Here is a 13,026-nt window from a genome sequence, read left to right as displayed (position 1 = left end):
TACACTAAATCATCACTTGCTGGCAGAGAGTCTTAACCGGATCATGCAGGTGATATTACCCGCTGCCAGCGTACCCTGATTCACACATTGGATGCAAACCGGATGGCGGCCATTAGTGGAAACAACCAATATTTGGGCATGGGGGCACAACTCTTGGCCAGGCCCAAGTGTTAAGGAGTATCGAGCATAAAGAAGACAATTAGAGTAAATAGTAGTTCCACTCCTATTTGGAATTGAGGTTCCTAAACAGGTCATTGAAAAAATGCCCAAAATTGCCTGACGTAATGACCCAAACTTAATTGGATGACAATAGCAAGTTGCAAGACACAGGGTTGCTTCATGTGGAATGCATGTTATGCCTCACAGTATGTCGCTTTCCAGATGGTCCATGACGTCACTGTATGCTTCAGGACCATGAGTCATTCACCGGAACCATACAGCCCACGAGCTTGACACTGACCAACACAGGCCCGCCAGCTCGAAACTAGGTAGCATTGCCCATGAGCTTGACACTTAGGCAAACCAGGCCCATAAGAGTCCGACACATGGGGGGAGGGGGAGGTCCACAAAGACCTCAACTGAATGGATTAAGCTTTCTGATGTAATACATATATTAATCTCGTGGGCCTTGTTTTCCTCGAGTGTCGAGCTCGCGGACCGCACAGCTTGTGGGCCTATTATATTTGATGTCGAGCTCATTGACCTTGTTCATCTAGTGTTTAGGTCACGGGATGTATGACTCGTGGGCTGCGTAACTCATGGGCTGTACGACTCGGGTTGTTTGACTCGTGACGTACATCTGATCTGATGAGGTGGGCCTGTTGTTTTCTGGTTAGCATCTGTCACCCTTTCATCCAGTTCAAGGGACTTTGCCATATGCCTGTTCACAAACTATTAAGCATCAACCCAAAATATGGTACTCCCCTCCCCACCTTCCATGTTTAAGCGTACAAATTTTGTCCAGTGCAAATTGGATAATGTTGCACATAATTTCATGCAAGCTAGTCTGCATAACTAACCCAAACATAAATATTATATCTGAGGTCACTGCCATCACTGAAGACACGTAAGCTTCATTTCTGAAGTAATTGACCGCTCACATTCCTGAGACTTGTTACTATGAACCAATGCTTTGTGGAATGTGGATACATACTTTGATTATAACGTCAAGGCGTGATTTGTACATGATTAAACATTTAGGATTAAACCATTGAAGCCAAACATCAATATTTGCAATCCTACACAAATTTTTAGTGATATTCTAAAAGTCTGACCTCACATTGTCCTTAGAGGTCAAAGTTGGATATACACAGGGTAATGACCAATGTTCTGTGGAATGAGAAGACACTTCTTGTAGTATAAATGCTAATAGCATAATGCATGATTGCACACCAGGTATACAGTTAACCACTGAATATACATCAAATATCAATATTTTGATATTTTGAGGTCATTGACCTGTCACAGTCCTCAGAGGTCAAAGGCAGAGACGTGTAAATAATTTCCCTTGATCTGAGGAATAGGAAAACGATTCAGTTGTAACACAAATGAATTTTTAGGACATCGTTATGTTTATCATCAACAAATTGCACCAAATATCAAAATTCTGATAATTTGAGGTCATTGACCTCTGGAGATCATTAGAGGTCAAAGGTAGAAACCTGTCAAGGATCTATGGAACATGAAGACAATTCCACTGTAACAAAAATGAGTTTTTAGTACATCATTACCATATTTAACATTAATCAATGATGCAAAATATCAATTTTTATCAAATTTTGAGGTCATTGACCTCTGGAGGTCATCAGAGGTCAAAGGTAGAAACCTGTCAGGGTTCTATGGAACATGAATACAATTCCACTGTAACAAAAATGAGTTTTTAGTACATCATTACCATATTTAACATTAATCAATGACGCAAAATATCAATTTTTATCAAATTTTGAGGTCATTGACCTTTGGAGGTCATCAGAGGTCAATTCAGACTTACCTCCCGATCTTAAAATGAATCTTATAACATGTACTAACACTGGTGAAAGTTTCATGCTTTAGTCAAATTTTGCACAATTTTTCGGCTTATCTGTTCTACTATTGTAAATAGATCTGTGTCATGATTTTCTAGTATCTAGAAAGATGTAACGTTAATGTTAGAACTCTCATTCTTTTTTTAAGCACCCATTCTCATTCACGGATTCCAGCACTGGAACTACTAGTAGGCCTAGGCACTAATAGAATTAGAAATGCGCATTCCACAGCGCAATGCGAATGTAGGCCCCTAGGCCCTGCCTGGCTATAAAACGGAGGGAATTTTTGCTACGTTGTGTATAGATAGTTTCTAGGCCCACCTAGTTAGAGAGTTTCTAATTTTTATTTCTTTTCGTAGGCCTAACATGTTAGATTTATTCTACATCTGAACTTTTGCAGTGTTGGTCTGACTGGCTGGGACCAAAAATGAATACAAACAAAATATAGAAAGCACCACTGTCTGCTTATTTGCCGGGGCATAGGCCTACCGGTAATTTGTTATTGTTAAGGTACCGTATCGTCCGTAGTGAAACAATGAAATAAAATCTTAGGAGACAAAATACATTTGTAACAATAAACATCCGAACTTTCACATGAGTTATTATTTATTAAGACTAAAATTTGAGATCTGCATTCCGTTTTTTCTAGTGGGCTAGATCACGAAACTGTTTATCTAACTTTAACATGTTCGGCCTAACGTTAGACAGCTTGATCCTACGTAGTATAGGCCTAACTACATTAGGACCTACTTGCATATTACAAGTCATTTATGTAGGCTACATTGAACAAATAACAAAGGTCATTGTTCTATCTCAAATTCAGGGTTCTCTAACAATAACATGTTAGAGTCAGTCACATTAGGGGGGTAATACCCCCAGTATTCGGTCATTTATTAAAGGGTGTGTCTTAACAGTTCTGATTGAGGTTAACTATACAAAGCCCAGTCGCTGTAGGTAGCGACTGCACAGCGTACAGTACTTACAGCGTCTGGTCGGGCTAGATTGAGGCGAGGATTTAGCTTTTAACGTTTTGCGAGATATTTACAGAGACCACTCTATGTATGACTAGCGCTTCTATGAGATGTCAAAGAGCATGCAATTGTAAGGAGTAGGCCCCTATCAAAAGTTTATTTGAAGATAATCGGTTTTGAAATGGCCGAGATTTCCAAAAACAAGGAGAAACAAAGAGATTAAAAAAAGGCGTGGCCTTCGTTTTTCTTGTCATCACTTTTTTTGGATATCTCAGCCGTTTGAAAACCAATTTTCATCAAATAAACGTTGAATCCTTCTTAAAATTACGTGCTGTTTCATATTTCATAAGCGGTTTCTCATTATCTCACTTTATGAATATGAATCTTATAAACGTGAATCCCCACCTCGACCAGTAACATAGCCATAGGGCCACTGTATTGGCAACAACAAGGTCCTACAGTCCTTAAGCTTTTCTGCAATATTTTATGAACTAAAATAATACATACATACATCATATCTACAGCAACGTATGTGAAATATATCAAATTTCTTTAATCTCAATTTTCATATTGTTAATATCTCAATCCCAAAAGATATCATTTTGAAAATCCCCCAGAATACGGTCACCGCGATCAGAATTCGGTCACGAGATATGCTTGAGTAGGGTCTAGAATAGGCCCTACCATTGTATTAATGATATTACGGTTTCATACTCTTATAGAGTCTTAATAGCCTGGAATTACCAACGTTGCAAAAATGATAATGTAATATAGACAGGGGGTCTATGCATTATACGCCAGTTAATGTGAATGAATGACATAGATAATTGCTTTTCTAAACACATAGTAGTCATTAAAAAACCGAAAGATTCGCTCCAGGCTTACCTTTCGCTTTGCACTTCTTATCACACATCGGTAATCATGTAGAAATGCACACCTACCGTTCGCTTCGCCGTTTGTCAATCAAATTTTGTGCAGCTATTGGAGATGCTAAATTGAACCATATCAGAGAGCTTTCATGGAATTAGAAAGCCGAAAAGGTAAGAAAAATGAGAAATCGGAGTTGAAAAGTACGTTGGTCGCGAACATAGTCTCCGACGTATAGTAGTGCACCGATTTCTCAGAGAACGATGTCAACTATTATAATCGATTCTGGTAGTCTCTAATTAGCCGCTTACTACAATATCGAACTTGACTCGTGCGATACGTGTAGCTCCTACTTTCTTTTTCATATTTTTTTCTTATTGTTAGCTCACCTGAGTTGAAGGCTCAAGTGAGCTATTGTGATAGTTCTTTGTTTTCATTGCCACTATCATGATTATCACTTACTATTCAAATTATTGATACAGATTATTCATACCAGGATTTAGACATCGATCCTTTCTTTAAAAATTGAGGCAAGTATTGATTTTATCATGACAAAGTTGATAATAATAATTTGAGTAGTGTTGAAAGGAATAGAATGAGGTTGAAGGAAAAGTGGAAGAAAAAGGTTAGGCTATTTAGGAGGGAGAGAGAAAGAGAGAGAAAAGAAGATGAGCAGGAAGTTAAATTCAAAGGGGATTTGTTTCTAGTAATCTACGTAATTTATAGGCCTAATTTAATAAATTTAAGAGAATAGTATTACAAAAAGTGTATGTTTACATTGTGGACTTCTCATAAAGTGCTCATTTTACCTAAAAAGAAACAGAATATTGAAATTAAAATGGTAATATGTTTTTAATTGATAAGTTCATCTTAGGGATAGTAGAAAGTAATTGTTTTCATGATAGTATTTATTTTTCCATTTCATTTTTTTAATTATGTACACAAAAACTGCAACCCCAGTATTTGCTTTTGTTTTGTAGTAAAAATCCATTTTATTGTGCAATATTCATGATGGATAATTCCCATTTTTTCATATATCTTTTACTGTTTTGTACACATATTACCTGTCCATCAAAAACTGCAACCCCAGTATTTGCTTTTGTTTTGTAGTAAAAATCTATTTTATTGTGCAATATTCATGATGGATAATTCCCATTTTTTCATATATCTTTTACTGTTTTGTACACATATTACCTGTCCATCATTTAGTCAGCAAAAAAATGTTGACAGATATACATTCACATGCAGGAGAAAATTAACTAAAACGATAAAAAACAGACGCATCAAGATCACTTTCTTTCTTCCACATTCTACTGTCGAGCCGACGTAATTATTGTGGTTAAACACAGACTACAACGATCGATTATCATCGTTATATCGCTCTTCCACATAATCGATCATCCATCATGCTACACTGACACAGCCGTCGATCGGCGTACTTTTGAGTCAAAATTAGCTACTTTTCTTCTGTAATTGACTATGAAATTTCATGAAACCGTCAGATAAGGTCCATCTTGACATTTCTGATAGCCACAAGAAGTTTTCATTGACAAATTAAGGAAGGAAATGGTAGGTGTGCATGGTGTGCATTTGTACATGATTACCTTAAATGGCCCGCCCAAAGCTGTCCGTGCCCGGCGGCGTGTTTTTTTTAGACGGCACAGATTGGGGAAACTAAAAATCTATCGGGGACCCTATCCCTAAACCTAACCCTAATCCTAATCCTAACCCTAACCATCAAACCCTAACCCTAACCCTAACCCTAACCCTAACCCCAACCCTAACCCTAACCCTAACCCTAACCATAACCAAAAACCCTAACCCAACGTTTTTCCCATAGGTTTAACACGCGCCATGCCCCAATCTGTGCCGTCTTAAAAAAAAAAAAAACGCTGCCCGGCGCCCCATCTACCCGGCCGGTGTAGCGGCAGATAGCGTTCCGCGGCGTTTTTTGTTCTAAAACAGTAGCCGGTGTAGCGGCAGATAGCGTTCCGCGGCGTTTTTTGTTCTAAAACAGTATCCGCCGGCAGATCGTGTCCTAACACTGGCGGATACTGTTCTGAAGCGCAGGTATCGTTAATATCGTTGCTTCTCACTGTGGTTTCTTCTTTTCGCTGCTTCTGCCAATGCGCCCCTGCTTGTTCGCTGCTTCCATTTCGAGTTTCACGTACAATACCTCTATATTTGCTGCTTCCGCCCCTCGCTGCTGCTGTTTCGCTGCCTCCACTTACACTCCAGACCGGTATTCCGTGGTTACAGCAGCTAGCTCTGGTTCGCACGTATCTTTTTTTTTCGTAGCCATGCGAGAAATTATCTTATAAATATTCATCACGCAAGCAGGAAAAGCCTCGATTTTCGTCGAATACGTCTAGTTCTGCGCCGTATCCCTGTGTGTGTGTGTGTGTGTGTGTACGCGTGTACAAATCATTTGGCACTGTAGCTGTCTGCACCAACCGCGTGCAGCACACATACATTAGGGAGCTTTAGATTTTAGACGCGCGGACGTTCAAAGGAAAAAAAACATGATCTGAGCTTGCGCAGTAGCGCGCGTAAAGTCAATCTATTTTTAGCTTGCGTCGCCTGAGTTGTTTACTACGCGTACTGGGCCCTGTTTCATAAAGCTGTTCGTAAAGTTACGAACAGCTTACAAGCGACTGGTGATCAGTTCTGACGTGCTATACACTATTGTACTTATCAGAATTTCCATAATTCAGCACAAGAACTGATCACCAGTCGCTCGTAAGTTGTTCGTAACTTTACGAGCAGCTTTATGAAACACCCCCCAGGGCTATTTTCACGTCCGCACAGTTTGCGACGTAGAGAGCTTCTTCATGCACTGATCATATGGGGGCGTGATTTTATTTTTTATACGTTGCGTCCCAGCGTAATCTAAAGCTACTTTTCCACACGACGCAGGGAGAGGAGAACGTCCAGCGCAAGCGTCGGCTCAAACGTCCGCGCGTCAAAATCTAAAGCTCCCTATTATGTATCACCGCGCGCTGCATATAGAATTCCATGACTAACGCGAAATTAAATAGTCCCAAGAAAAATCATAATTTTGACATATTGCTTCTCTGAATTACTGAATGAAACAATCGCTTTATTTTGTACTTTTTATTATCTTGTTACTTTCTAATTGCAATTAGATTCGCAAGCATTGTGACCCTGTTTATTAATATCCGAATATTCGACCAGAGAATATCCGTCTTTTCTGGTCACCAGTGAATCGATCGAAAATTTATCAGACGAAACAACCCCGAAAGGGGTCAAATTATTTTGACCCCGCAAAATCCAACCCCGCAATTTTTAGAGTGTACGAATAACAAGCTCAATTTGTCTCGCAATCGCTGTCAGAAATTGAGACTTTCGCTATTAGAATCAAGCACGATATTTAAAAAAAAAAACACTCTACCGTGTACTTTGTAACGAAGTAAACAAAACACTTGTATATGTATTATATAATACATTATAGATACATAAATGTATATTTATGTTTAAAATTATGTATATCATATGCATGTGATGTGATTATGTGTTTCAGAATACTAAACCATCAACCATTCGTTCCATTATACACAATTCATATCGTATAGGAACCCTACATTTTCTTTCTTTTTTAAAGAAACCCAATCATTGCTATATACTGTCAGTGCTTGTAATGCAGATGTTGAATATGCTGTTGAATATGATATGAGTGAAAACTGTCTTATTACACACACACACACACACACACACACACACACACACACACACACATACACACACACATTATACACACAACATATGAAACATAATAATAACCGCAGACTTTTTGTTTGCCCTTATAATAGTGTAATCATAGTACATAATAATGTAGGTGTAAGTTTGTGTGTGCTCGAAAATGTTTCAGGAGAAACCATGCATCTATAATGATCATAAAAAAGTGCCATAATAAATGGCTCTGCACAACGGAAAGACGTTGAAATCAAAGACTGATATACAGCTACATAAGTGTTATTTTTCTTGTACTTGTCTTTCCATCACCACAGTCACCATCTCTGGAGGGAACTTCATCGGATTCTTCTTGCAAGCACGCCGGAGGGACAGCGGCGCCGACAGCTCCACAGCGGTGGGCTCATTTAGCTCAATAGACACCACCAGAACCAAAGTGATCGCCTGTGGTGGAAACGCGTTGGTGAGACATGTGTTTTATAAATTCGTTCATTTAAAAAACACCTATTAAATTTGTTGTATTGTTTCCGGTGTGTGTTTGTGTGTATTTGTGTACGCGCGCGCGCGCGTGTGTGTGTGTGTGTGTGTGTGTGTGTGTGTGATGTGTGATTTGTGTGTATGTTTTCCTGTAGATTTCTTCTCTGCTTTAATCTTATCCTGGCCTAATGAGATTCGAAAGGTTGATTTCCTTTTATGATATTTCGAATCTTTGAATTATTATACAGAACATTATTTACGAAAATATGTAAGCAGCAACCCCACCCCCCCCCCCAAAAAAAAAGAGAAATATAGATTCGGTGCGAGAGTGCCTTGGACTCTCCCCATACTGATGGACGCTTTTAGGAAGAAATCGAAAAATAGTTCAGCTTGTAAACTTGCGTCTTCAAGTTTTGGAAACATGTATTTTAAGGAAGAGAACTCTACGTATAATCTTAGGATTAAGAAGTGAGATTTAGGATCACGAAACAAAAAGTGATGCTGACTGTATAATCCTTTCACAGTATTTGTACAATTTACAAATTTCCGTAGATATTCAAACAGTAATAATTACCAATGTTTGAAGATCTGTACTGAAATGACGGGATTATTGAAGACGACAAAATCAAGAAGCAAACTATGATGAGAAGAATATAACATACATTATCATCTGATATTAGTCACGACTGATCACTCTGGTGTAAAGTTATAATACTGTTACAAAATGATATTCGGTCGTTTATCTTGGATGATTTTTTTTTCTTCGATTTGACAGAGCGCGTGGTCACACAGGAGCAACGCCTTAAAATCCAGCGTTACAGCAACCTGGACAACTCCTGACGATGAGGGCACCATTGCTTTCAGGTACGATAGTTAACTGTTGGGGGCCTTATACTGTTCTTGTTGCCTATATTTTTTATCTTCTTTTATATGCCTCCACGACGAAGTGTCGCCAGACTAACTGAGACATACATTTTCGGCTTGTCCGTCTTTCGTTCCGTCCGTCATCGATTTCGTGGACAGCGTAACCTAAGAACCGGTTTCAGGTATCCAAAAATGAAACTTGGCATATTGTATGTGTGTGAACGAAGTTGTGGCTATCAAATTTGGGTGCACCCAATCAGGGTCAAAGGTCAAGGTCAAATTCTGAAATTAGCATTATTATTACCAAGTTATTTTCATGAAACTCAGTTGCTTTCTACTTTTACCTGACATGTATTTCCATGTAAAGATTCTCTAGGGGAGGGTTTTGGGCCATGAGGTCAAGTAAAAATGCTTTAAGTGTCAAGCTACTTTCTCAATATCTCGGAAATGGCTCCAATAATCTTTCTATTATTAGGTATGCACTGCCTGACAATGATTCTCTTGATAATTTTGATGTCATGGGTTCAAAGTTCAAGTGATGATGTTAAAGGGTGTGTACAGTTCTGGTCAAGATGAGGATTTAGCTTTTAACGTTTTGCGAGATATTCAGAAAGCACTCTATTTTTGAGATGTCAAAGAGCATGCAATTCTAAGGGGTATCAAAAGTTTATTTGATGAAAATCGGTTTTGAAATGGCTGAGATATAAAAAAAAGGTGAAACAAAAAGATCCTAATAAAAGGCGTGACCTGTAGTCTTTTATTATTATCACTTTTTTTTTTGGGATATCTCAGTCATTTGAAAACCAATTTTCATTAAATAAACATTGAATCCTAATTCTTAGAATTACATGCTCTTTCATATTTCATAAGAAGTTTCTCATTATCTCACTCAGAAATGTTCAAAACATGAATCCCCACCTAAACCAGTACTGTACAGTCCCTTTAAAGTGTCACTATTTTCCCATACTGTAGTTTGGAAATAGCTCAAAGTATTGTTGTGAATATTGGATGTATGCCAGTTAGAGATAATTTGAAGAAAGTTGTGGCAATGGGGTCAAAGGGCACGCGTCAAAAGTCAAGTAAAAAATGCTGAAATTCCCGAATATTTGCTCTCTGAAACAATACGATTCAACCATCCATATGAAAATTGGATCAAGGATTGCACTTACACTCAGCACATTCGGGGATGTGCTATCAAACTTTCAAATATGTCATTTCAATTTCTCTCCAGTCATGAAACTGTCGCCTTACAGTGTCAAGAGGCCCGGGATGTATTCTGCTGCAAAGCCTTATTGGGAAAATAATGCGATATCATGGCGGAAGTTTACACCGGTCTTCATACCGACGTTTCCAGCAATCATTGTACATTTTGGTTTCTGTGTTTCATCTTCATGCTTTTGTTATGTAGATTTTGCACGGACCATTTTAAACAATAAAATAGTTCAACATCCATCAAGCAGTTGAGAATGAAACAAATTCAAAATAACACTGTCACGTATATATAGGCAAAATAAAATAAAAGCAGCATGGATTAAAATAAACAGCTGGTATAGTTTTAGTAATTTCAGCCGGAGACTTCTAACAGATAATGAGGTTGAGAAATGAAACAAACGGCTGTTATATACAGTAGGCCTACTTCATCTGTCAGTCTGTGTTTAAGATCATAAGCGTAATGAATGCGTTGTACACTAATGCATTATTTTGTAAATGTATCATAGTTTGTTTTATTATAAAACCATTGTCCAAATTGTTACATGATTATGTCCTTCTTTCATGTTTTTTTTTTTTGTCCCCGCCGAACGAGTTCGAGCAGGGGACTATGAAACGGGCTCCGTACGTGTGTGTGTCCGTCTGTCCGTCTGTCCGTCCGTCCGTCTGTCTGTGCGTCCGTGTGTGATCAAAATGTTCAATTTGCTACTTCTCTGTCATTTATGAGCCAATTTTGATTCTGTTTGCTTTATATGATAGCACTACATGGGAGCTTTGAAACTTCTACACAGAATTTCAGTTGTGACCTTTGACCTTGACCTTTGACCTATATTGTACATTTTGCTTCAAAATGCTACTCCTTCGCCATTTCTAACCCGATTTCGATTCCGTTTGCTTTATGTGATGGCACTAGATGAGGGCTTCAAAACTTCTACACAGAATTTTGACCTTTGACTTCTTTGACCTTTGACCTTGATTTTTGACCTATATTGTACATTGGCTACAAAATGCTACTCCTTCGCCATTTCTAACCCGATTTCGATTCCGTTTGCTTTATGTGATGGCACTAGGTGAGGGCTTCAAAACTTCTACACAGAATTTTGACCTTTGACTTTTTTGACCTTTGACCTTAATTTTTTACCTATATTGTACATTTTGCTACAAAATGCTACTCCTTCGCCATTTCTAACCCGATTTCGATTCCGTTTGCTTTATGTGATGGCACTAGGTGAGGGCTTCAAAACTTCTACACAGAATTTTGACTTTTGACTTCTTTGACCTTTGACCTTGATTTTTGACTGCATTGTACATTTTGCTACAAAATGCTACTCCTTCGCCATTTCTAACCCGATTTCACTTCCGTTTGCTTTATGTGATGGCACTAGGTGAGGGCTTCAAAACCTTTACGCAGAATTTTGACCCTTGACTTCTTTGACCTTTGACCTTGATTTTTGACCTTATATTGTACATTGGCTACAAAATGCTACTCCTTCGCCATTTCTAACCCGATTTTGATTCCGTTTTCTTTATGTGATGGCTCTAGGTGAGGGCTTCAAAACTTCTACACAGAATTTTGACCTTTGACTTCTTTGACCTTTGACCTTGATTATTTACCGATATTGTACATTTTGCTACTAAATGCTACTTCCGGCGGGGACATATTTTACGCACCGCGTAATTTCTACTTTTCCTTGTTTTCTTTAGAGCTACGATAGTACAAGGGCCAAGTAGCGACAAATACTGGACAGATCTCTATTCCGATGAGATTTCATCCGGCTCCGCGGGTGGTAACACAACAGGTAATATATGTATCGTATTAATGGGACATAGGCTGGATTTGAGCATTAAAGGGAACGACTAAAGAGCAATGTGGATTGAGTGAAAGCAGCAACATTAGTAGAACATTTCAGTGAAAGTTTGAGGAAAATCGGACAATCGATGCAGAAGTTATGAATTTTTAAGTTTTGATGTTGGAACCGCTAGATGAGGAGACTACTAGAGGTTATGACGTATGAGTGGACAACAACATAAAGAAAATATAAAACAAATTCCACAAAAATTCATTTTTCATGAAAATTACAAATTCCATCAACTTGAATGGTAGCAATTATCCCCATTGCTTTTTAAAAGCGGTTAGTCAAGTGCTCTTTCATAATGCTAGAAAAGTGAATTTTTGTTGAATTTTCTTTATATTTTCTTTTTGTTGTTGTCCGCTCATACGTTATAACCTCTAGTAGTCTCCTCATCCAGCTGTTCCAGCACCAAAATGTCAAAAAATCATAACTTTTGCATCGATCGTCCGATTTTCCTCAAACTTTCACCGGCGTGTTCTACTGATGTTGCTGCTTTCACTCAATCCACATTGCTGTTTGGGTTTACGTTCCCTTAAGAGTTTGTTATCATGGCTTTTCTGTACCGTTGAAAAGGATCATCCTGATACTCATAACTCGTTGAAGTAAGGTGCAAGTTACCTGCTGTCATGGTCATCAAGTTTTCTCTATTAATTTGCTGCCCGACGATAGCTCCGACATTATCGAGATAACTGTATGCAGCAGTACAATCATTGTTAAACACAATAAAAGAAAGCATTCGCAAAGGAGAATCATAGACGAAATATTCGTGATTATGGACAGACAAATTTCTTGTGCACATTGCACTGTACTAGAGTGTAATGTGAATGATTAGAGCAGTTTATTGTTTCATTGATGTATTGTATGACACCAGCTCCATACAGAGTTATTCGCCACATTATGTCAATTGTCGTGGTCTTGCTGGTGAAATTGTCCATTCCCAAATTCTGGTTTTATTGAATTCTGTGATGATTTTGGCATTTGTAGAAAAACCTATTTCCATCATGATATATATGCCTTGAGAGTTGATGATTTCAATTTGACAAATAGAAA

At 38.3% G+C, this 13,026-nt stretch overlaps 1 protein-coding gene across 1 annotated transcript in view; it reads left to right on the top strand.

Moving 5' to 3' along the window:
* Nucleotides 1-13,026, top strand: part of LOC139720485 (putative defense protein 3) — a 34,765-nt gene that overhangs the window by 14,996 nt on the left and 6,743 nt on the right. Inside the window, exons 2-4 of the mRNA XM_071631839.1 lie at nucleotides 7,891-8,036; nucleotides 8,826-8,914; nucleotides 11,828-11,922. Of these exons, the coding sequence (XP_071487940.1) occupies nucleotides 7,891-8,036; nucleotides 8,826-8,914; nucleotides 11,828-11,922 (330 nt within the window). The remainder of the gene's footprint in view (nucleotides 1-7,890; nucleotides 8,037-8,825; nucleotides 8,915-11,827; nucleotides 11,923-13,026) is intronic.

This window comes from Diadema antillarum, unplaced genomic scaffold, assembly GCF_040938485.1.
Source record: "Diadema antillarum isolate AM-2024a unplaced genomic scaffold, OU_Dant_1.0 scf00000128, whole genome shotgun sequence".
Taxonomy (NCBI): domain Eukaryota; kingdom Metazoa; phylum Echinodermata; class Echinoidea; order Diadematoida; family Diadematidae; genus Diadema; species Diadema antillarum.
Note: the sequence above shows the minus strand (reverse complement) of the source record. Positions and strands in the feature narration are given on the sequence as shown.